Source organism: Odocoileus virginianus, chromosome 12 (assembly GCF_023699985.2).
Source record: "Odocoileus virginianus isolate 20LAN1187 ecotype Illinois chromosome 12, Ovbor_1.2, whole genome shotgun sequence".
Lineage (NCBI taxonomy): Eukaryota > Metazoa > Chordata > Mammalia > Artiodactyla > Cervidae > Odocoileus > Odocoileus virginianus.
In genome coordinates, this window is record NC_069685.1 from 32,268,582 (window position 1) to 32,294,399 (window position 25,818).

The 25,818-nt window shown below is 37.9% G+C and overlaps 2 protein-coding genes across 6 annotated transcripts in view; one reads left to right on the top strand and one right to left on the bottom strand.

Annotated features, from left to right (window-relative positions):
• The window catches only part of AFG2A (AFG2 AAA ATPase homolog A), a 325,935-nt gene that overhangs the window by 237,868 nt on the left and 62,249 nt on the right, over positions 1-25,818 (bottom strand). For all 5 annotated transcript variants that reach the window (XM_070474870.1, XM_070474873.1, XM_070474872.1 and 2 more), the window contains exon 11: positions 1,705-1,914. In XM_070474870.1, the coding sequence (XP_070330971.1) occupies positions 1,705-1,914 (210 nt within the window). The remainder of the gene's footprint in view (positions 1-1,704; positions 1,915-25,818) is intronic.
• On the top strand, positions 18,325-19,552 carry LOC110134826 (transmembrane protein 92-like). The gene is given in 3 exon segments (XM_070474891.1): positions 18,325-18,410; positions 19,161-19,202; positions 19,204-19,552. Coding segments are annotated over 3 exon segments (477 nt in total).

Below are 25,818 nucleotides of genomic sequence, written 5' to 3' on the forward strand. Positions count from 1 at the left end.
TAGGCCAGAAAGCAGTCCTGGTAGCAACTGTTATCTTCAATCACAAAAGAGTGAGATACTAATTTGTAAGGAAATATACATGCTTTTTCTTCCTTGATATTCAAGTCTAAATAACTGTGAGCTAAGTCCTCATTAAATAAGTTTCAGGTATCCAGTACTCAGGAAAAATTCAAAGATTATGACTATACAGTTGTGGAAGGTAGGCATAGAGAAATGAAGATGACAGGAAAAAAAAAAGGAGGAAATGCCAGTAAAATGGCCATGTTCATTACCACAAGATAAGAGAAGAAGGACCAAAGAGAAATCAAGATATCTCTGGAAATTTCAAAATCACTCATTACTCCAACATTTAAAACTGCAACCCTTAAAACTACAGTTGTGAGTCAGCGTAACTAATCATAGTGCAAATGGTCTCCTCCCTAAATCCATATCCAATATCTTCCACAAGATTAAAAAAAAAAAAAAAAAAGGCAAACACTAGTGACTGTGATGATAATGATTCTCAAAAGGAAAATAACCTAAATACATCTAAATAACATTCCACAGAAAGTACAGCTGATCCTTGAAAAATGAGGGGGTGAGGGCTCTGGTCCTCCATGCAATCTAAGTATAACTTAGTATAACTCCATATACACAGTCCCCCCATATCTGCCAATTCAATGCACTGTAGAAAATGTAATATCATAGTAATTAGTATTAAAAAAAAAAAAACCTGTGTATAAATGGAACCACACAGTTCAAATTTAGGTTGTTCAAGAATCAACAGTAAAGCATTAATAAAAGACTGACCTTCTAAAATGTTTATACTAAAATAATTGTGACAACTGCCAATGATTTCAATGTTTTAAGACAGAAAACATTTTATTATGAAAAAAACTCCCTGACAACATCAAAATAAATTATCATGTGCCTTTTTTCTAAATGACTTTGATGGTTAACATATTTAAATAGGTACTTCTGTGATAATGTCTATAGAGATTAATTTAAGGCTATATATATATATATATATATATATATATATATATATACGTGTGTGTGTGCGTGTGTGTACACATACCTTAGAGGAGAGCACGGCAACCCACTCCAGCATTCTTGACTGGGAAATCCCATGGACAGAGAAGCATGGCAGGCTAGAGTCCACAGGGTTGCACAGTCAGACATGGCTGAAGCAACTTGGCATGCAGTGAACAAACAATACGTGTGTGTGTATGTTTCAGAATATAAAAAATGTATATATACCTTGTGACTAGAAAAATATTTTTTAAAAATTTATTTTTTCCATATAAAGTATCTGAGTTCTTTTAAAATATTATGTTTATAAATGTTAAATTTATTAAATTCATAATTAAATTCATATTTAAGTCATGGTTAAGCAAAAGTAAAAAAAGAAAAGTAGAAAAAAGAAAAGTAGAAAAAAAAAAGAAAACTGGTTTCTATTACATATGGGTGAGGGTAAGAAATATTGAAAATAAAGAAACTAAACCATGATTTGCTGATTATAGGCACTAATTTATTTATCTCTCATCTCCCTATATTACATTGCCATTAACCGCAAAAAAAAAAAAAAAAAAAAAAATTAAACTACTCCTTAAGATGGCTTTTCATTCTCTCCTAAGGGTAGGAATCAGAGGATAGGTAGGGGGTGGGACAGAGGGGGCGGGCTGCTGGAAGAGAGAGTAACAATTTAATAAACTTAAATCCTACCTTTATAGCCAGGAAATTCAGTCCACTCTCATTGGCCAAAGCCTTTGCGATCATTGTTTTAGAGCATCCAGGTGGCCCATATAAAAGAACTCCTTTGGGTGGCTGAATACCCATTTGGGTGAAAGACTCAGGATGTTTCAAGGGCCATTCCACAGCCTGTTTCAGTTTCAGCTTGACATTTTCCAGTCCTCCTATATCTGACCAGGATACCTGGAAAACAAACAAAAAATTTAAAACATATGTATACAAGAAAGGAAACAGAACTATTTAAAAATCAACAGTTTCCTTAAAAAATTCTCAACAAGATTAAAAACTGGGAGTTTATAAAATGTGAGCTGCACATTATAGAAATACTAAAGAAAACCAAAATGTTACTGCTTGCAAGTCTTACTTGTATAAGTAACTGTTTAAACAATTGAATATACTGTTAAGTCTATATTCTAGTCTACATGCCTTTAAAAACTAGCTTTCATCTGTTTGAAAATAGTTTGAATCAGTGATTCAAGGTCAAATCTACATATCTAATTTCTTATATTTCTTTTCTTGAAAGCAAAAAATATTTTATTGAAAGCAAAATTACTTTCAAATGCACTTCTGTAGGTCCTTATGGAACATATAATCTTTACTGCCTTTGGTATATTAATAAGAATTCTCAAAATTTTGTTCTTCCCAAAATGTTCCCCAAACAAGAGAGCTCTTTACATTTATTTACTTAATAAATATGCGTTACATACCATATAAAGTACACAGGAAACAGATGAGACATAAATCCAGACCCTAAAGAACTTAACAAATATCAGTAACACACATGTAAATAACCATAGTACAACGGGAAGTATACTAACCACAATGACAAAGAAACAGAAAAATCCTTTGGGAGTTCCCAGGAAGAAAAGATTACTCCCAGCTGGAAGGTAAATCTGAAAGCCAACTCTTGAAGCATGGATGAGATCCAGAAATATGAAAATAGGGAAATGGTTAGGTAGAAGCTAAAAAATTATGAAAGGCTCAGAAGGAAACATGAAGAACATGAGAGAAAAAAAAGACTTGAGAGGGAAGTCAGAAAAGAAAGTTCTTTTTTCTAAAAAAAGAAAAGCAAGTTTAAGCCATCTAGTGGAGAACCTTGAAGACTAGATGGAGATCAAGAATCTCTTTATTCATAAGAAGTCTTTGAAGGTTTTTAATAGAGAAAGCAATATGCTCTGATCTGTGCTTCAAAAAGACTTCTCTGACAAGATTCATTGAAGAGGAGAGTGTCTTCAGATAGAACAATTAAGGATCTATCACAAATATTCTTTAAAAAAAAAAAAGTAAAGTGACAATCAAAGTCGCTCAGGCCTGTAAAATTCTTTTGCATGGACTCTACAGTCCATGGAATTCTCCAGGCCAGAATACTGGAGTGGGTTGCCTTTGCCTTCTCCAGGGGATCTTCCCAACCCAGGGATCAAAACCAGGTTTCCCGCACTGCAGAGCCACCAGGAAAGTCCAAGAATACTGGAGTATTCTTGAACTACTGCATGACTGAACAAGAAAAACAATCTTAATGCCAGTTTGCTATTTCAACCAGTTCATCCATTTTAATCGCATGAGGAAGGAATATGTGCGTATTTCCCTAAAGCATCATCAGCCTTGGGTTTTATTTTGTTTTTGTTTTTCCTAACTGATTTCTGATTTCACCAATTAATAAAATTAAAATTAAACCTAAGATTAGTGCACATGATCTTACTACCTTAAAAACATGTAGCTATCATCAGTAGGATCCAAGTGACTGTTTATCACAGACAGCAACTATTATTTGTGTAGCCAAAGCCTGCTATAGGCAGGAATACAGCAGAGCTGTCATACCCTGATGGGTGGCTGTTGACGGTAGTCAGCAACTATCAAAAAATTTACAGATCAGAAAGTAGAGATAATTAAGAAGAAATAGTCAGTAGATCTGGCAATGAGGTTATTGGATAGTTGCTTAACTAAATCAATAGTTTTTATTTTTATTCCTTTCAGCAGTGGTATATATATGTACACACAGCACACACATACATGCATACACACATGCAAACATGCATATAGAGAGGGAGGGTATTATGTTATCGAATGGATAAAAGCTGTGTTTAAAACTATCATAAACACATAAGTCAGAGAAGCAACTTTTAGGACTTCAAATGATATGATGTTGCATGATACCCATTCAGTTGTTACTATGCAATTATTGTACCTATGCAATGAGAACAGCACATTCTGTTGGAGAACATGCTCCATGAGGAGCAGCTATTCCATGCCTTGAAGCATACTTGAGTTATACCTTGAATACTACAGAAGAATATTTGAAAAAATGAAAGTGTTATTCACTCAGTCATCTTCAGCTCTTTGCAACCCCATGGACTGTAGCCTGCCAAGTTCTTCTGTCCATGGAATTTTCCAGGCAAGAATACTGGAGTGGGTAGCCATTCCCTTCTCCAGGGGATCTTTCTGATCCAGGGATGGAACCCAAGTCTCCTGCATTGCAGGCAGATTCTTTACTGTCTGAGCCACCATGAAAGCCTGTAGCAGAATGCTTCCTCCTTAGAAGAATAGATTTGACAAACCTAGACAGTGTATTAAAAAACAGAGACATCACTTTGCCGACAAAAGTCCATATATTCAAAGCTATGGTTTTTCCAGTATTCATGTATGGATGTGAAAGTTGGACCATAGAGAAGGCTGAGCACCAAATAATTGACACTTTAGAACTGTGGTGCTGGAGAAGACTCTTGAGAGTCCCTTGGAGAGCTAGATCAAACCATTCAATCCTAAAGGAAATCAACCTTGAGTATTCATTGGAAGAACCTGTGCTGAAGCTGAACTTCCAACACTTTGGCTATGTGATGCAAAGAACCAACTCATTGGAAAAGACCCTGATGCTGGGAAAGATTGAGGGCAAGAGGAGAAGGGGGCGACAGAGGATGAGATAACCATTAGTGACTCAATGGACATGAGTTTGAGCAAACTCAGGGAGACGGTGAAGGATAGGGAAGCTTGGTGTGCTGCAGATCATGGGGTCGCAAAGAGTCAGACACAACTTAGCAACTGAATAACAAAAATTTACATAAGCACACACATACAGATAGAATTTTCTTAAAAGTTAGTACAGAACTGACACTGAAGACGAGGAGCTAAGATGGTGGAAGAATAGGACGGGGAGACCACTTTTTCCCCTACAAATTCATCGAAAGAACATTTGAACGCTGAGCAACTGCACAAAACAACTTCTGATCGCTAGCAGAGGACATCAGGTGCACAGAAAAGCAGCCCATTGTCTTCGAAAGGAGAGAGAAGAAATCCCGATCCACACACCAGAACACCGACACAAGTTTCCCTAACCAAGAAACCTTGACAAGCCGATCCTTCAACCCCACCCACTGGGAGAAACCTCCACAATAAAAAGGAACCACAGACCACCAGAACACAGAAAGGCAACTCCAGACACAGCAATCTAAACAAGATGAAAAGGCAGAGAAATACCCAACAGGTAAAGGAACATGAAAAATGCCCACCAAGCCAAACAAAAGAGGAGGAGATAGGGAATCTACCTGAAAAAGAATTTAGAATAATGATAATAAAAATGACCCAAAATCTTGAAAACAAAATGGAGTTACAGATAAATAGCTGGTAGACAAGGATTGAGAAGATGCAAGAAATGTTTAACATTTCTTTAACATTAGAAGAAATAAAAAAGAGTCAATTAAAAATGATAATGCAATAAATGAGATCAAAAACACTCTGGAGGGAAACAACAGTAGAATAACAGAGGCAGAAGATAGGATAAGTGAGGTAGAAGATAAAATGGTGGAAATAAATGAAGCAGAGAGGAAAAAAGAAAAAAGAAAAGAAATGAGGACAACCTCAGGGACCTCTGGGACAATGTGAAATGCCCCAACATTTGAATCATAGGAGTCCCAGAAGAAGAAGACAAAAAGAAAGGCCATGAGAAAATACTCGAGGAGATAATAGCTGAAAACTTCCCTAAAATGGGGAAGGAAATAGTTACCCAAGTCCAAGAAACCCAGAGAGTCCCAAACAGGATAAACCCAAGGCGAAACACCCCAAGACACATATTAATCAAATTAACAAAGATCAAACACAAAGAACAAATATTAAAAGTAGTAAGGGAGAAACAACAAATAACACACAAAGGGATTCCCATAAGGATAGCAGCTGATCTATCAATAGAAACTCTTCAGGCCAAAAGGGAATGGCAGGGCATACTTACAAGTAATGAAAGAGAATAACCTACAACCCAGATTACTATACCCAGCAAGGATCTCATTCAGATATGAAGAATTCAAAAGCTTTACAGACAAGCAAAAGCTGAGAGAATTCAGCACCACCAAACCAGCTCTTCAACAAATGCTAAAAGATCTTCTCTAGACAGGAAACACAGAAAGGTTGTATAAACACGAACCCAAAACAACAAAGTAAATGGCAACAGGACCATACCTATCAATAATTACCTTAAATGTAAATGGGTTGAATGCCCCAACCAAAAGACAAAGACTGGCTGAATGGATACAAAAACGAGACCCCTATATATGCTGTCTGCAAGAGACCCACCTCAAAACAAGGGACACATACAGACTGAAAGTGAAGGGCTGGAAAAAAATATTCCACACAAACGGAGACCAAAAGAAAGCAGGAGTCGCAATACTCATATCAGATAAAATAGACTTTCAAATAAAGGCTGTGAAAAGAGACAAAGAAGGACACTACATAATGATCAAAGGATCAATCCAAGAAGAAGATGTAACAATTATGAATATATATACACCCAATATAGGAGCACCACAATATGTAAGGCAAATGCTAATGAGTATGAAAGGGGAAATTAACAATAACACAATAATAGTGGGAGACTTTAATACCCCATTCACACCTATGGATAGATCAACTAAACAGAAAATTAACAAGGAAACACAAACTTTAAATGACACAATGGACCAGCTAGACCTAATTGATATCTATAGGACATTTCACCCCAAAATAATCAATTTCACCTTTTTCTCAAGTGCACACGGAACCTTCTCCAGAATAGATCACATCCTGGGCCATAAATCTAGCTTTGGGAAATTCAAAAACATTGAAATCATTCCAGTCATCTTTTCTGACCACAGTGCAGTAAGATTAGATCTCAATTACAGGAAAAAAATTATTAAAAATTCAAACATATGGAGGCTAAATAACACGCTTCTGAATAACCAACAAATCATAGAAGAAATCAAAAAAGAAATAAAAATATGCATAGAAACGAATGAAAATGAATACACAACAACTCAAAACCTATGGGACACTCTAAAAGCAGTGCTAAGAGGAAGGTTCATAGCATTACAGCCTTACCTCAAGAAACAAGAAAAAAGTCAAATAAATAACCTAGCTCTACACCTAAAGCAACAAGAGAAGGAAGAAATTAAGAACCCCAGGGTTAGTAGAAGGAAAGAAATCTTAAAAATTAGGGCAGAAATAAATGCAAAAGAAACAAAAGAGACCATAGCAAAAATCAACAAAGCTAAAAGCTGGTTTTTTGAAAAGATAAACAAAACTGACAAACCGTTAGCAAGACTCATTAAGAAGAAAAGGGAGAAGAACCAAATCAACAAAATTAGAAATGAAAATGGACAGATCACAACAGACAACACTGAAATACAAAGGATCATAAGAGACTACTACCAGCAGCCCTATGCCAATAAAATGGACAACTTGGAAGAAATGGACAAATTCCTAGAAAAGTATAACTTTCCAAAACGGAACCAGGAAGAAATAGAAGATCTTAACAGACCCATCACAAACACAGAAATCAAAATTCTAATCAGAAATCTTCCAGCAAACAAAAGCCCAGGACCAGATGGCTTCACAGCTGAATTCTACCAAAAATTTAGAGAAGAGCTAACACCTATTTCCTCAAACTCTTCCAGAAAATTGCAGAGGAAGGTAAACTTCCAAACTCATTCTATGAGGCCACCATCACCCTAATTCCAAAACCAGACAAAGATGCCACAAAAAAAGAAAACTACAGGCCAATATCACTGATGAACATAGATGCAAAAATCCATAACAAAATTCTAGCAAACAGAATCCAACAACATATTAAAAAGATCATACATCATGACCAAGTGGGCTTCATCCCGGGACTGCAAGAATTCTTTAATATCTGCAAATCAATCAATGTAATATACCACATTAACAAATTGAAAGATAAAAACCATATGATTATCTCAATAGATGCAGAAAAAGCCTTTGACAAAATTCAACATCCATTTATGATAAAAAAAAAAAACTCTCCAGAAAGCAGGAATAGAAGGAACATACCTCAACATAATAAAAGCTATATGACAAACCCACAGCAAACATTACCCTCAATGGTGAAAAACTGAAAGCATTTCCCCTAAAATCAGGAACAAGACAAAGGTGCCCATTCACCACTACTATTCAACATAGTTTTGGAAGTTTTGGCCACAGCAATCAGAGCAGAAAAAGAAATAAAAGGAACCCAGATAGGAAAATGAGAAGTGAAACTCTCACTGTTTGCAGATGACATGATCCTCTACATAGAAAACCCTAAAGCCTCTACTAGAAAATTACTAAAGCTAATCAATGAATATAGCAAAGTTGCAGGATATAAAATTAACACACAGAAATCCCTTGCATTCCTATACACTAACAATGAGAAAACAGAAAGAGAAATTAAGGAAACAATACCATTCACCACTGCAATAAAAAGAATAAAATACTTAGGAGTATATCTACCTAAAGAAACAAAAGACCTATACATAGAAAACTATAAAACACTGATGAAAGAAATCAAAGAGGACACAGATAGATGGAGAAATATACCATGTTCATGGATTGGAAGAATCAATATTGTGAAAATGAGTATACTACCCAAAGCAATCTATAGATTCAATGCAATCCCTATCAAGCTATCAATGGTATTCTTCATAGAACTAGAACAAATAATTTCACAATTTGTATGGAAATACAAAAAACCTCGAATAGCCAAAGTAATCTTGAGAAAGAAGAATGGAACTGGAGGAATCAACCTGCCTGACTTCAGACTATACCACAAAGCCAGTCATCAAGACAGTATGGTACTGGCACAAAGACAGAAATATAAATCAATGGAACAGAATTGAAAGCCCAGAGATAAAACCACATACCTATGGACACCTTATCTACGACAAAGGAGGCAAGGATATACCATGGAAAAAAGACAACCCCTTTAACAAGTGGTGCTGGGGAAACTGATCAACCACTTGTAAAACAATGAAACTAGAACACTTTCTAACACCATACACAAAAATAAACTCAAAATTGATTAAAGATCTAAATGTAAGACCAGAAACTATAAAACTCCTAGAGGAGAACATAGGCAAAACACGCTCTGACATAAATCACAGCAAGATCCTCTATGACCCACCTCCCAGAATATTGGAAATAAAAGCAAAAATAAACAAATGGGACCTAATTAAACTTAAAAGCTTTTGCACAACAAAGGAAACTATAAGCAAGGTGAAAAGACAGCCTTCAAAATGGGAGAAAACAATAGCAAATGAAGAAACAAAGGGTTAATCTCAAAAATACACAAGCAACTCCTGCAGCTCAATTCCATAAAAATAAATGACCCAATCAAAAAATGGGCCAAAGATCTAAACAGACATTTCTCCAAAGAAGACATACAGTTGGCTAACAAACACATGAAAAGATGCTCAACATCACTCTTTATCAGAGAAATGCAAATCAAAACCTCAATGAGGTACCATTACACGCCAGTCAGGATGGATGCTATCCAAAAGTCTACAAGCAATAAATGCTGGAGAAGGTGTGGAGAAAAGGGAACCCTCTTACACTGTTGGTGGGAATGCAAACTAGTACAGTCACTATGGAGAACAGTGTGGAGATTCCTTAAAAAATTGGAAATAGAACTACCATATGACCCAGCAATCCCACTCCTGGGCATACACACTGAGGAAACCAGATCTGAAAGAGACACGTGTACCCCAATGTTCATCACAGCACTGTCTATAATAGCCAGGACATGGAAGCAACCCAGATGCCCATCAGCAGACGAATGGATAAGGAAGCTGTGGTACATATACACCATGGAATATTACTCAGCCATTAAAAAGAATTCATTTGAATCAGTTCTAATGAGATGGATGAAACTGGAGCCCATTATACAGAGTGAAGTAAGCCAGAAAGATAAAGACCAATATAATATACTAACACATATATATGGAATTTTAAAAGATGGTAACGATAACCCTATATGCAAAACAGAAAAAGAGACACAGATGTACAGAATGGACTTTTAGATTCTGTGGGAGAAGGCGAGGGTGGGATGTTTTGAGAGAATAGCATTGAAACAAGTATACTATCAAGGGTGAAACAGATCACCAGCCCAGGTTGGATGCATGAGACAAGTGCTCAGGGCTGGTGCACTGGGAAGACCCAGAGGGATGGGATGGAGAGGGAGGCGCGAGTGGGGATCAGGAAGGGGAACACATGTAAATCCATGGCTGATTCATGTCAATGTATGGCAAAAACCACTACAATATTGTAAAGCAATTAGCCTCCAACTAATAAAAATAAATGGGAAAAAAAAAGTTAGTATAGAACTATATCCTTCCTAATCAATAGTATTTAAAACAAAATTCAATGGTATGCTTATAAATCGTGAGGAAAATGATTTTCTCAGATTTATATGAAACTAAATAAAACTAGCAATATAATCTAATAATCTTCAATATGATAAAATTTAATACATTTAAGTATATTCTGTTTTTAATCAGCCTTTCAAAAAATCTTTAAAAAGAGTCATTTAAAAGAACCCAACATCAGATATTAAACCCCTGAAGCACCTCCATGAAACATGGAAATCACCAAAATAAAGGATAAGGAAATCCACAGCATAAAAATAATCTCTTTAGTTATGGATCAGAGGATAGAAGCAAACAGTGTCAGCTGGACCAAAAGCTGGAGAAGGCTTGTTTCTCAAGAAAAACTACGATGCTCTTACCAGAAAACTGAATTTTCACTGGAAATGCAACAGGCCAAAACACCGAGGCCACTGCATGGCCTAGTGGTCTATAATGAAGTGTTGGTCCATTGCCCTGAAGTGAAACAATGCAATCCCCTTCCTATCTCCTGATATTTGGGGTCTCTTTCTTCACCAGTTGTCTCTTTCTATTCCTGCTTTAATTACATTATTTTTTTAACTTATTTATTTAAATTGGAGCATAATTACTTTACAATACTGTGATGGCCTGTGCCATACATCAACATGAATCTGTATTTTTTCCTCAGTCTACAAATATTTCGCGCTTCTCCCTATGCTTCAAAGCAACCTTACTTTGATATTATTTCTACTTAATGTCTGTTTTCCCCTTCTTTCTCACTGCTAAACTTCTTGAAAGATAGTTCATAATCCTCTACTTCTACTGCACTTATGTTTTCCATTTTATATTCCAGTTAAGTATTTATCCCCCCAAGCAATGACAGGAGAGTAAAAAGATAAAGATAAGTTTAAGACTCGCAGGAAAGCATGGAGGTACATCAGAAATTCTAGCCTTATAGGAAAATAGAAGGCAAAGTCATCTGCAAAACATCAATCAATCTATTAAACATTGTTTAAATGCCTATTCATACTATGCTGGTTCCTAGGGACAAAATAATGCTTGTCCATATTGAGTTTCTGACTTGATGGAATATTTCCTTAAGAAGGCGTACTTCCATAACTATGTAATTACTATAAAGCCTAGTATATGCTAAAAGGGTAGTCACAGAGTTTAAATGGATAGTTAAGAAAAACTTTTCAGAAGTGACATATGAGGTGGGATCTGATGAACACAGAGATAAGCCAGCTGAAAGTAACAGCGAATGACATGGAAAAGATAAAGTGTGAAAAAAAAAAAAACAAACCATCAAACATCAGTGTGGCGAGAATTGAGACCAGGAGAAGAGAAACAAAAGAAGTCAGCCAACATATGAAGCTATCAGACACTAAAGACTCCTAAAACATCAAAAAATTTATACTTTATCCCAAGAGCAATGGAGAGCAACTTAATAAGGAAAATGACATGATCAAATCTCTGGAAGAGCACTGTGGTTATAAAGTGAAGTGGGGATTAAAATTGGGAAGATGGGGAGAGGCTTCTACACTAATTCTTATAAGAGATTGTGGTTATCTGCATTACTATAGAAGAAAGAAGATTAAAATTATATTAAACTTTATTTAATAAGGCTAATCAATGAGTCTTAATAATAATTAGATTTTGAGAGGAGATGTAAAAAAGAAAACAAAATCAAGCTTAACAGTCAGGATTCAGACTTGAGGAAATGTATAATTGAAAGTTACATTAAAAGAGAAAAATGCATTTGGAAATTAAGGAATTAGTTTCCAATTGTACTAGGGAATTTGCAAGGGAAATAAATTCAATAAACTTTAATGTCTTCTTTGTGCTCAACTTGTCTTAGAGAGTGTAACGGCACAAAAGAAAGTGAGATACTGTCCTCAAATATTTTTAAACTAGAAAGAGGAATAAGGAAAGTATCCTAAAAGACATAGTCTTTGTCTAAAAACATAACATATCTGTCTACACACAAAATAATACAAAAACTACTGAGAAAATAAATAGGTTAACATTCTTAAATATGTGAGATGAGGAAGACAGAAATTTGGAAAAGGTGGCATATATGAAAGACTTATGTCAAGGTGTTAGAATATGAAGGTAATAATACCAATTCCCACCTCATATGTTTATGAGGATAGGTATTATAGCTCTTTTAGCTAGTACAACCTGTAAGAAATTATGAAGGATAATGTAAGAATTACCTGTTACCTCATCATATAAAAAAACCATTTTTAATATTTTGGGGTAGTACTTTCTAGTCTTTCAAATGCCTGTGCCTATGCATAATATAAACACAAATTTATATTCTACTTTTTAAAAACTTCATACACTTCATTTTGTATGAAGTTACTGACTTCCCTCATAGCTCAGTAAAGAATCCGCCTGCAATGTAGGAGACCCTGGTTCGATTTCTGGGTTGGGAAGATCTGCTGGAGAAGGGATAGGCTACCCACTCCAGTATTCTTGGGCTTCCCTTGTGGCTCAGCTGGTAAAGAATCCTCCTGAAATGTGGGAAACCCGGGTTCGATCTCTGGGTTGGGAAGATCCCCTGGAGAAGGGAAAGGCTACCCACTCCAGTATTCTGGCCTGGAGAATTCCATGGACTATACAGTCCATGGGGTCGCAAAGAGTCAGCCAGGACTGAGTGACTTCACTTTCACTAGTGACTGTATCACTTGGGGCAATTTACTTAATCTCTGTAAGTTTCTTTCTCATCTATAACAAGGGGACAACAAATCTTAAGGTCTCAGAATTATTGTGAGAATCAAACAGTTCAGTATATATTTCATTAGCTGAACTTTGCCTGGCATGTGGTAACTAATAAATACTACATAAGTATTATTTTTATTTTAAATGTCTGAAAGATGATTACAATGAATAGTATAATATTTTGAAGGATTAGTGATGAAAGACCAAGGACAATCAAGCCATAACATTTGTAGTTTCATGAACAATATTTAATTATCATAACTTTTCTATTATTTTTCTTAAAATATATTAAGAAATGTATTACCACATTTCTTAAACTACAGGCAAACAGGTTTTGCATTTTTATTTAGCAAATGCATGCCAAATAAATGTCCTTGTACAGCTAAGAAACCTATTAAAAATAAACTTAAATTGGTTTTAGAATACTATTGCATAGAAGAGTCTTAAAGCACAGAGATAATGGGAAAATGTCTGTAAGAGAAGAACAAACACCATGAAACATAAAATTCTAGAAAAAGAATTCAAAAACTAGCTGGTTCACTATCATTCCTTCAGTCAGTATTTCATCTTTCAAGTCTTCATCCTTCAACAAATACTATTCTATGCTCTTTAAAATCATTTTTAATTCTATAACTGTCTTTTAAATAAGTTACATTATATCATAACTGCCAAAAAAATTATTCTTACAATCTAACCTAAATCATTCCTGATAATATTTGGGTCCTTTCTTTCTTATTTTGTTCTCATGAAAATGGTGAACAGCTGCTCACATATGGCTTTATAACGTTTTAAATTAGTGATAAAGTTAGAAGTGAAGGAACAGCTGTCAAATGAGCACAGAAAAGTGAAATAAATTTCCCAAAGGGAAATGCCCCCCACAAGTAAGTACAAATAAGTACTTTCTGAACATGCATCCAACAATGACACGAATCCAAAAAAAACCAAAAAACAAAAACAATTCAAACTGCACAAACAAAAACTCAGTTCAAACTGCACACCTACAGAAGCCAGAAGACCTGATGATCAGGTTAAAAGAAAACAACAACAAAAAACTTTTACAGACAATTTCCAAGAGGACAAAATAAAAATTAAGGAACAAGAAAAATGACTATGAAAGAGGAATTCAGTAGCTCCAGAGGGGCTGACAGTGTCCTTATATATCTGTGAGTCAAGATCCTTTTATTTGCTATATGCCAAGTATTATACTGCCAGGAACAAAAATTCTTTTGAAAGTGTTAATATTTATAGAATACATGGCAACAAAGAGTGCTTTTCACTTTGTTCTTTCACAGTAACAAGTCCCGACATAAGGACAAGCCAGGCACTAGCAAGTGGGTTGGCACCTGTTCCAAATTCTCTGCTGGGTCATACACCAACTTCTTGACAATTCAAGTATTTAAGATACATTTAATTTGATAAGAAATCATAAACATACCAAATAACTAGGGATACTACATAATGCAGAAAGTAAGCTTAGAAAACCAACTTCCAAGATTCAAAAGAAAAAAAAGGTTCCAGATGCTTTTTTAACAAAGACAAAATCAACTTTAGGAAGCAGTATTTAAAAAGTGTTCTTACATCAACGTAAAAAAATGTGAAAGCCATTAGCTTTACATGGTGAAAAGAAAATACTTTTCCTCTTGCTTTAAAAAATAATTCTAAAATAAAATGAAAAGACAAATGTCAGAATGGGAGAAAATATCTGCAAAAAAAGCAACTGATAAGGGATTAATCTCCAAAATATACAAACAATTCATGCAGTTCAGTATTTAAAAAAAACAAAGACCCAATCCAAAAATGGGTTGAAGACCTAAATAGACATTTCACCAAAGAAGACAGATGGCCAACAAACACATGAAAAGAGGCTCAACATCACTAATTATTATAGAAATGCAAATCAAAACTACAATGAGATATCACTTCACACTTGTCAAAATGGCCATCCTCAAAAAATCTACAAAGGATAAATGCTGAAGAGGATGTGAAGAAAAGAGAACCATTCTACACTGTTGGGAATGTAAATTGGTACAAACACTATGGAGAACAGTAAAAAACTAAAAATATTCATAGAGCTACCATCTGACCCAGCAATCCCACTCCTAGACATATATTTGGAGAAAACTGTAATTCAAAAGGATGTATGCTCCCTGATGTTCATTACAGCATTATTACAATGGACAGGACATGGAAGGAATCTAAAAGACCATTGAAAGAAGGATGGATAAAGAAGATGTGGTACAAAAAAAAAAAAAAAAAAAAGAAGATGTGGTACATATGTACAATGAAATATTACTCAGCCATAAAAGGGAAAGAAATAGTGCCATTTGCAGAGATGTAGATGGACCTAGAGACTGACGTACAGAAAGAAGTCAGAAAGAGAAAAATACTGTATAATATCATTCATATGTGGAATCTAGAAAAATGGTACAGGCGAACCTATTTACAAGCAAAAATAGTCACAGATGTAGGAAACAAACCTATGGTTTTCAAGGGAAGAAGGGGGGTGGGGCGAACTGGGAGACTGGGATTGACATATATACATTACTGTGTATGAGAACCTATTGTATATCACAGGGAACTCTCCTCAATGATCTGTGGTGACCTACATGGGAAGAAAATCTAAAAAAGACTGGATATATGTATAACTGATTCACTTTGCTATAGAGCAAAAACTAATCAACACTGTGGGGGCTTCCCTGGTGGCTCAGCTGGTAAAGAATCCGCCTGCAGTACTGGAGACCTGGGTTTGATCCCTGAGTTGGAAAGATCCCCTGGAGAAGAGAAAGGCTACCCACTCTAGTATTCTGGCCTAGAGAATTCCATGGACTGTATGGTCCACGGGGTCGCAAAGAGTCAGACAGAACTGAATAAAGCAACTATACCCCAATAAAAAAAACTCAAATAAACAAACAAACAAATAAATGAACATTCTTTTGAGGTTTCTTAAAAGACAAGTCTAAGTTCCAGTTCCATAAACCATAAACCGTAGTACCATAAAACGCATACAGCCTCTCTCTGTCTCCCAACCCCACTGATTAAAACTACGAATTTCAGACAAAATACAAAACCCAACTACATGAGGACTCTGAAAAGTAAAAGGAGAGGAGCATAAGGCGGATACAAATACGGAGAAAGGCCTTGCACAAGGTGGTGGAAGGCGCTGAGCATGCAGTTTTTTTCCTTCTCTTTTCTCTCTTGACTCAGCTTTTCCCCTTTTCCTGCTTCCATTTTGCATAAGGTTGCTAGGTTGAAATACCTAACAGTTTCACAGGAAAGAACTGCTTCAAAAGAGTAGATGAGAAAGAATATAAGGAACTGTACACCAGAACTTTGTTAATAATTGCAAACTGCTACGAGTCTGAGTGATTTTGTTGTTGAGTAAATCATATTTGAGAATCTCATTGAAACATAAAAGTTATGGGAGCCAGATGGTTCTCTAATTCTAATTAATAAAGGAAAACATTAAGGTTAAGAAGAAAGGAACTATGCAAGTAAATAAAAAGATATTCCAAAAACCATGGCAATAACGATCAACTTCAAAGCAAATACTGTAACCAAATTTCAAACTATAGATTTCTTGATCAGTTAAGTGGTTATATTAAAACTTGAGTTCAATTTCTAAAACACCATTTACATTACAATCACACTTTAATGAGTCTACCATGAGCTGTGCTCAGAGAGCTGGCTATACTGAAGTCAAAACTTACAAATATAATAATTTTGTAAGTAAGTCTCCCTTAGATCAAAAAACGTTATGCCATAGTTCAACTTAAAAATGGTTAACCATTTCCAAAATGAGTTTTTAAAAAACAACTTAGTTTTGTCTGATAAACATTGAAAAGTCACAAAAAAAAGGAAAGTTAACAAAAAAAAAAATCCAGTTGCAGCAATAATTTTTTTTAAATATTAAAACTCACATCATGAAAATGACAAAGTTTCACTTAGAAAATTCTTCATGTCTCATTAAGATATTTTATATTTTTCCTAATTCACCAAATTCCTTGAACAATATAACTGCATTCAGCAAAAAATGCTTTGAATATTTAAGGAAACTTACTAACCTCTGCCATTCTTACTATGGCATAGCACAATAGGGAAAAGATAAAAGAATATGGATAAAATACATGAAACATACAGGAACAGAAGAAAAAGACTGGGACTTCTACTGATTGGGCCCCAAGCCCCAGGACCAAAGAAGCACACATACACAAGTTTCTCAAGAGAATTTTAAATCAGCCACATGTAATATATGACCAAATGCCCCAAAACTAAAAGAAATCATATAAAAGGCCCAGAAAAAAATGTTTCAAATAGCAAAGATTTTTTTTTTAAAGTTTTGTTCAGATTATTCTTCTTTGGGCGTCTGTGATATGAGTGAATAATAACCAAACAGAAGGGTTCTTTTGTTATGTATGTATCTATCACTAGGACCTTCCTAACACAGTGTCTGTACATTATAGATGCTCAATGTTATGTATGAGAATAAACAAATGAGCAGATGCACATTTCATTTGTGCTATATTTAAAAAAAAAAACAGTGGCAGAGGAGTAGAAATGACAAGGAGATAGACTGTAGGAGGTGAGATGGGAAAAATAGGAGAGATTTAGGGAGTTAGGAATTAACCAACACATGTGGTCAGAAGTAGTCAAAAATGTTGCCAACAAGTAAAAGTGTTTGGCCATACATATGCGTTGCAAGCCATTTTCTAACCCAGATCTGTCCAAAGAGTTGGGTCATAAATTCAGACAATTTCTTCTGATCTCTTTTGATGGTTGCTTGATAATAAACATTTGCATATACATAGAGAAAAATCTTCTCCTGCCAAGACTGGCTAAAAGGATGCTCCAGTTCAGTTCGGTTGCTTAGTCGTGTCCGACCCTTTGCGACCCAATGAACCGCAGCACGCCAGGCCTCCCTGTCCATCACCAAATCCCAGAGTTTACCCAAATTCATGTTCATTGAGTCAGTGATGCCATCTAACCATCTCATCCTGTGTCGTCCCCTTCTCCTCCTCCCCTCAATCTTTGCCAGCATCAGGATCTTTTCAAATGAGTCAGCTCTTCACATCAGGTGGTCAAAGTACTAGAGCTTCAGCTTCAACATCAGTCCTTCCAATGAACACTCAGGACTGATCTTTAGGATGGACTGGTTCGATCTCCTTGCAGTACAAGAGACTCTCAAGAGTCTTCTCCAGGCCCCGCCTCTCTCAGCTCCTTCCCCTACACAAGGAAGCTCAGTGGCCCCCAAGCAAGAATGTCTGACACCTGGGTCGCCAGCCTCTTGCTGCTTGGCCTGCTGGCCAGCCTCCAACAGGCTGCAGCCACATGTGGTTTCTTCTTGTAAGTCTGGGGTTTGGGCTATAACTTCCATTGTGGGGAGGAGACACCTCAAATCCTGCCCTGCCTGCCTTCATCATCCTCACCCACTCCCCTTCTAGCCAGAAACCATCCCCACCCCCAACCAGAGAGGGGGAGTCCACTCTAGTACCCCCTCACTCCTTCTACCAACCAACCCATGGGCAGTTTCACACTTGGGGGTCACTCCCCATAATGAGGAGGGGCTGAGGGGGGTGATCTCTGGGCAGCAAACTGTTTCTACCGAGTCTGCCCTGGATGTTCCAGGAACACTGAGTCCCTCTTGCCTCCTGTTCTGTGGGCCCCATCATCTCGCCATTCACTGTTAGGAGTTTGCTCCTGGTCCCTCCCCACTGCCCCTCTCCCCCTGCATCTCTTTAGAGTTATGCTGTAACGACTACAACACTCAATCCCACACTTGTCCAGTAAGGTCAACAGGACATTCATTACACCCATTTTATAGATGAGGAAAGTGAGGCCCAGTAAGGAATGTACCTTGGCAGGAGTGCACAAGGCCAGTAGTGAGCTGAACCTGAAACCCAGGTCTCAATCCGAGCCCTAGGTTCCTCCCACTAAGCCCAGAGGAGCCTAGTGGGGCAGCACTAATCCTGCTCTGCCAAAGGTGTGGCTTGTGCCCTGAGCACGTGGGTGGGTTTTAGGGAAGCTAGGATCCTTCTGCCCTCCTCCCCTGCCCCCGCCTTGGTACCAAGAGCCTCTATCCCACCCCACTCCCAGCACCTGCCCTAAGGGATTCAAATGCTGTGGGAGCAGCTGTTGCCGAGTACCAGCCGGAGCAGTTCGAGTTCTTCTCCGGCCCCTTAACGATTCTCGTCATCATCTTCCTGATCATCATACCCCTCTTGTGCATCTGCGGCCTGGCTAAGCACTTGTATCTCAACTGCAGAAAGTCAGAGCAGGAGGCCCCAAGAGCACCCCCCCGGGAACAGCCCCCCATTGCTCCTGTAGAGAGGGTCACAGCACCCATTTCTGAGCCCCCACCCCCCTATAGTGAGATAATTCTGAAGCCTGTCCTGAGTCTGCCTCCCTTGGAGCCGCCCCCACCCTACAGCTTCAGGCCTGAGGAATATGCTGGGCTATGCAGAGGCATCGACAACTCCACCTTCTGATTCACCTCCTGCCTGGAACCCTGTCATCAGCCACCTCCCCAGTGCCTCCTGGGTCAAGCCAGAGACTCTCAGGAGCCCTGGAGTGCCCTCGCCCATTCTGCCACACCTCTGGCAGTTCTTGGCTTTAAATTATTGCTTTTCTACCCTTGTTCCATGCCAATTGCTTCTCTTGTCTCAAGGGCTGGTCTGGAGTGACATGTCCACCCCTCACCTCCCATTATAAGTTAGAGGCTGCCAGGAGGAAAATGTGAACAGTTGGAGGTGCCCAGCAGTGGAATGGGCTGCTCTGAGTAGTGGAGGAGTCTGCACACTGGGGTACCAGCATGGGCCTGGACGGCCAGTTCTGAGATGTTTGGGAGGGCACCAATGTACCCTGCAATATGGGGCTGCTTCACCTCTTCTCCCATGAACAGAGAAGACCCCATTGTCCTCCCCCCACCCCCAACACATGTTCTCACTAAATTTCAGTTGATTGTTAAAAAAAAAAAAAAAAAAAAAAGAGTCTTCTCCAATACCACAGTTCAAAAGCATCAATTCTTCAGTGCTCAGCTTTCTTTATAGTTCAACTCTCACATCCATACATGACCACTGGAAAATCCATAGCCTTGAGTAGATGGACCTTTGTTGGCAAAGTAATGTCTCTGCTTTTCAATATGCTGTCTAGGTTGGTCATAACTTTCCTTCTGAGGAGAAAGCGTCTTTTAATTTCATGGCTGCAATCACCATCTGCAGTGATTTTGGAGTCCAGATGTTTCCCCATCTATTTCGCATGAAGTGATGGGACCAGATGCCATGATCTTAGTTTTCTGAATGTGGAGCTTTAAGCAACTTTTTCACTCTCCTCTTTCATTTTCATCAAGAGGTTCTTTAGTTCTTCTTCACTTTCTGCCATAAGGGTGGTGTCATCTGCATATCTGAGATTATGGATATTTCTCCCGGCAATCTTGATTCCAGTTTGTGCTTCTTCCAGCCCAGCGTTTCTCATGATGTACTCTGCATATAAGTTAAATAAGCAGGGTGATAATATACAACCTTGACATATTCCTTTTCCTATCTGGAACCAGTGTGTTGTTCCATGTCCAGTTCTAACTGTTGCTTCCTGACCTGCATACAGGTTTCTCAAGAGGCAGGTCAGGTGGTCTGGTATTCCCATCTCTTTCAGAATTTTCCAGTTTATTGTGATCCACACAAAGGCTTTGGCATAGTTAATAAAGCAGAAGTAGATGTTTTTCTGGAAGTCTCTTGCTTTTTCGATGATCCAGCAGATGTTGGCAATCTGATCTCTGGTTCCTCTGCCTTTTCTAAAACCAGCTTGAACATCTGGAAGTTCACGGTTCACACATTGCTAAAGCCTGGCTTGGAGAAAAGTGAGTATTACTTTACTAGTGTGTGAGATGAGTGCAATTGTGCAGCAGTTTGAGCATTTTTTGGGATTGCCTTTCTTTGGGATTGGAATGAAAACTGACCTTTCCCAGTCCTGTGGCCATTGCTGAGTTTTCCAAATTTGCTGGCATATTGAGTGAAGCACTTTCCCACCATCATCTTTTAGAATTTGAAATAGTTCAACTGGAATTCCATCACATCCACTAGCTTTGTTCGCAGTGATGCTTCCTAAGGCCCACTTGACTTCACATTCCAGGATGTCTGGCTCTAGGTGAGTGATTACAGCATCGTGATTATCCAGGTCATGAAGATCTTTTGGGAATAGTTCTTCTGTGTATTCTTTCCACCTCTTCTTAATATCTTCTGCTTCTGTTATGCCCATACCATTTCTGTCCTTTATTGAGCCCATCTTTGCGTCAAATGTTCCCTTGGTATCTCTAATTTTCTTCAAGAGATCGCTAGTCTTTCCCGTTCTATTGCTTTCCTCTATTTCTTTGCACTGATCACTGAGGAAGGCTCAAAGTTTTGTTAAATAGAAGGCAAAGGGAAGAGGCCCTTCTCTGTCAGAAAGCTGAGTAAACTCTTGTCAGAAAATTTCCCAAGTCGTCCCAACTATGTCCTGAGACACAGACCAGAAAAGAAGTTCCCACATGGCACAGAATAACCAATACTGGCCAGAGAGCCAAGATGTAAGAGAATTGCTGCCAATGTTTTCCTTTAAGGGAAACAGATATAAGGAGAAAGCCCCTATAAAGAGTGAAAGAGATACTAGGGAACAATCCTTACAGCACAGTCTTAATGGGCAATATTTAGAAAAAGAATAAAAGATTTTACCTTTATACTCAAAGCTGGTCCCTGGCTGCTAAATATGCTATATGTAATAGCCAGGGATATGAATATTAGTGGGACAGGATCAACTTGAGAATCAAGCTGAAAGATGCCACAAGAAAATCCTGGAGAAAGAAGCTGCCTAGAGAAATTAAGACATTTATCCTAGGAATATACTGAGTTCACTGAGACAGATCAAACAAGTATCAGAGAACTGACCAAGCGTAAGTGGAAGATTGTTGAGCAAAAATTAACCATCCTATAGTAAAAGTTGTCCAATGGTGCCATCTTTTGTAACTTCTTGTAAGGATGGGCTCTCCTATATTGCAGGTGTCAACAAGAAAGTCAGACTCCTATAGATATCCTAGCTGAGATTTTTTTTTTCCATTTATTTTTATTAGTTGGAGGCTAATTACTTTACATCATTACAGTAGTTTTTGTCATACATTGAAATGAATTAGCCATGGATTTACATGTATTCCCCATCCCAGTCCCCCCTCCCACCTCCCTCTCCACCCGATCCCTCTGGGTCTTCCCAGTGCACCAGGCCCGAGCACTTGTCTCATGTATCCAACCTGGGCTGGTGATCTGTTTCACCCTAGATAATATACATGTTTCGATGCTGTTCTCTTGAAACATCCCACCCTCGCCTTCTCCCAGAGTCCTAGCTGAGATTTTAATATCAAATATTCATTTATTTACTCATTCACTCATTCATACAGATATATTCATCTTGGTGCAAAAGGCTGTTAGGTTTTGAGTGCTTAGCCAGGCTCCAGGAATACTGGTACAATATACAGAGTGAGATACAAAAAAATGAACAAGATTGACGTGGTCCCTGACTGTGGAGCTTACAGGCTAAAAGGAGAAGCAGACATAATAAGAAAGTGAAAGTCACTCAGTCGTATTTGACTCTTTGGGACCCCATGGACTGTAGCCCCCCAGGCTGCTCTGTCCATGGAATTCTCCAGACAAGAGTACTGGAGTGGGTAGCCATTGCATCTTCCCGACCCCAGAGATGGAACCTGGTCTCCTGTATTGCAAGCAGATTCTCTACCATCCAAGCCACCAGGGTGGAGTTTACAGGCTTAAAGGAGAAGTAGATTAAACAAATAAGTATTTAATTAATAAGTATTTATACTGACTCATTTGAAAAGACCTTGATGCTGGGAAAGACTGAAGGTGGGAGGAGAAGAGGATGACAGAGGATGAGATGATTGGATGGCATCACCAACTCAATGGACATGAGTTTGAGTAAACTCCGGGAGCTGGTGATGGACAGGGAGGCCTGGCGTGCTGCAGTCCATGGGGTCACAAAGAGTCGGACACGACTGAGCGACTGAACTGAACTGAGGTATTTAATTTAAAAACTACACAAAAAATTGTATGGGATGCCACAAACAGCATATAATAGTACTGGAGGGTCCAGGAGTGTCAAGTACAGCTTTCTAGAAGAGCTGACCTTTAAACAAGCAGGAAAGGTGAATAGGAATCAAGCAACTAAAGAGAATGAATGACACTGAACCATTTGTAGACCCTAATACTGGCTTTTAGTTCATCTTGAAGAAGGAAAAGAAACATTTAAGCATAATGTCAGAGTCATACTGAGATACTTGACTGGTTATCATACAAGACTCAATCTAGTAAAACAGATCCATTTTAGTCCCTCATTTATGACTTGACCAGTTACTGTCATACTTTCTGGTTTCTTTTCCCTGCTGTCTCTGGAAAAATCTGAGTTTGTGCACATTAGAGATCTTGAACTATTGGGAAGAGGATTGTTGTATACTAGTAAGAAGAGTCATTGAGAATAAATTCTTTATGTAGACAGCCCATCAGCCTAAATTCTGGTTAAGTACTCATGAGGGGCTACAGAAGTTTTATATTAGATAACTAATACACTTTTGTTAATTTGTGGTGAATATGGCACTTTACTTCTGTGGTCTTCCTCCCAAAACCCTAACCATAAAGAAAAAAACAGTTAAACTCAAAATGAGGGGCATTCTACAAAAGACCTAAGCAGTATACCTTAAAACTGTCAAGAAGAGAACAGAAATACTGTTATAGCCCAGAGAAGCCAAAAAAGACACAATAACTAAATACAACGAGGTAACTTAGATGGGATCCTGAAACAGACAGAGGACATTACAAGAAACTAATGAAATACAAACAAAGTATGGAATTTAGTAAATAGTATTCAAGACAGGCTTACTCAGAAAATCTGGGTGTTCAATTCCTGCCCATTTTTAAAAAAGGCCAGTCCAGTAGGTGATATTCTCTGGGCTTTTAAAATATGTTGCCTCTAAGAGTGTTTTTTATGCCTGAAGCCTTGTGGTATGCTCTACCAGTTTGACTAGGCTAAGTTTACTCTGACAATATGATTTACGAACACTTGTTTTTGTTCTAGAAGGGCTAGAATCTAAGTAGTGAAAGTCAGACACGCAGGTGCTGTATACCTACATGACTGAACTGCAATAAAACCCTGGATGCTAAGGTTCATGTGAGTCTCTTTGGTCAATAACACTCCATGCATATTGTCACACACTGTTTCTGGGAGAATTAAGTGTATTCCCAATTGATTCCATTGGGCAAGTACACATAGAATCCTGTGTCTAATTGATCCTGGAATTCATCTCAGGTGACTTTTCCCCTTGAGCATTTTGATCTGTATCTTTTCACTGTAATAAATCATCACCGTGATTATAATGGGGCTTCCCAGGTGGCTTTACTGGTAAAGAACATATTTGCCACTGCAGAAGACGTTAAGAGATGGGTTCTATCCCTGGGTTGGAAAGACCCCCTGGAAGAGGACATGGCAACCCACTTCAGTATTCCTGCTTGGAGAATCCCATGGACAGAGGAGCCCAGTGGGCTACAGTCCACAGGGTCACAAAGGACTGGACATGACTGAAACAACTTAGCAAGACATGGCATGACTATAATAGCTTCTGAGTTCAGTGAGTCCTTCCAGTGAATCATCAAGCCTGGGGTAGTCTTGAGGACGCCCACAAGGACAGATAGATGATAAAATTACAAACAACTTAAAATTCCCTAAAACTCACATTCCTACCTACTCCCCTACTACCCATCTACAGGCCTGAACATTAGGGAAACTTTATCTCAGGCAATTAAACTCATCTTTAAATTTATCTCAGGTCTATACTGGAGTTCTCAGACATCTGCTGATTTTCAGTTACATTTTCTCAATCTTCCACCTTTTTCACCTTTGGCATCATATTCCATTCCACCTCAAAGCTTTGATCTTTCTATTGAGTCAAAACCAGTTCACTCTTACCACACTTAAAAAAAGAAAAGAAAAAAACTTACACAAAAACTGCGAAGCATGTTTCTAAAAAGTACATGAGATTCTGAAATAGTGATTCTATGCCCCACCCTGATTAGATATAAACTATTAAACTTAGGACTTTTGAAAACTACCAAATCAGGACTCTCTGCTTCTGGCCAAAGAGGAAGAGAGAAGATTCAGCTTTCTGTCTGAAAAAGAAAAAAACTTAAAAAGCTGACAAACTCTTAAGACACTGGCCACCACACAATGAAGGAAGATGATTCTTGAGAAAAGGGAAACAATGAGGTGAACCCTATGATTGTGCCCAACTAACTGCCTGGAGAAAGCCCACAGATTGCAACAGTACAGAGGAAACCTAGGCAGAGTCCACAGTCTCCCTGAGATGAAATGATGAAACTAGGAATATGAGGAAGCCAAAGAAGTAGGTATAAGCAGGGTATTAGAGATAAAAGAGGTAGATAAAAAGAAAATGTCTGAAATCTAAAGAAGGTCTCCATAAATATTCAATTATTAATACATGCTGGGAGAAAAAACAATGAAGCCAGGGGAAAAAAACAAAAACGAGAATAGAAAGAAGTTTGCTTACTCCCAAGAGCCTGAGTGGACCCTCATTATTTACAGAGCATCAGGTAGGATATTGATAAGCATCTTAGCTCACTAGTAGGGAAAGATTAACCCCAGACAAAACACTGCCTGGTTTTGGTCTCACCTAAGAAAATTTAAAGCAAACCCCAAAAGGATGAAACTG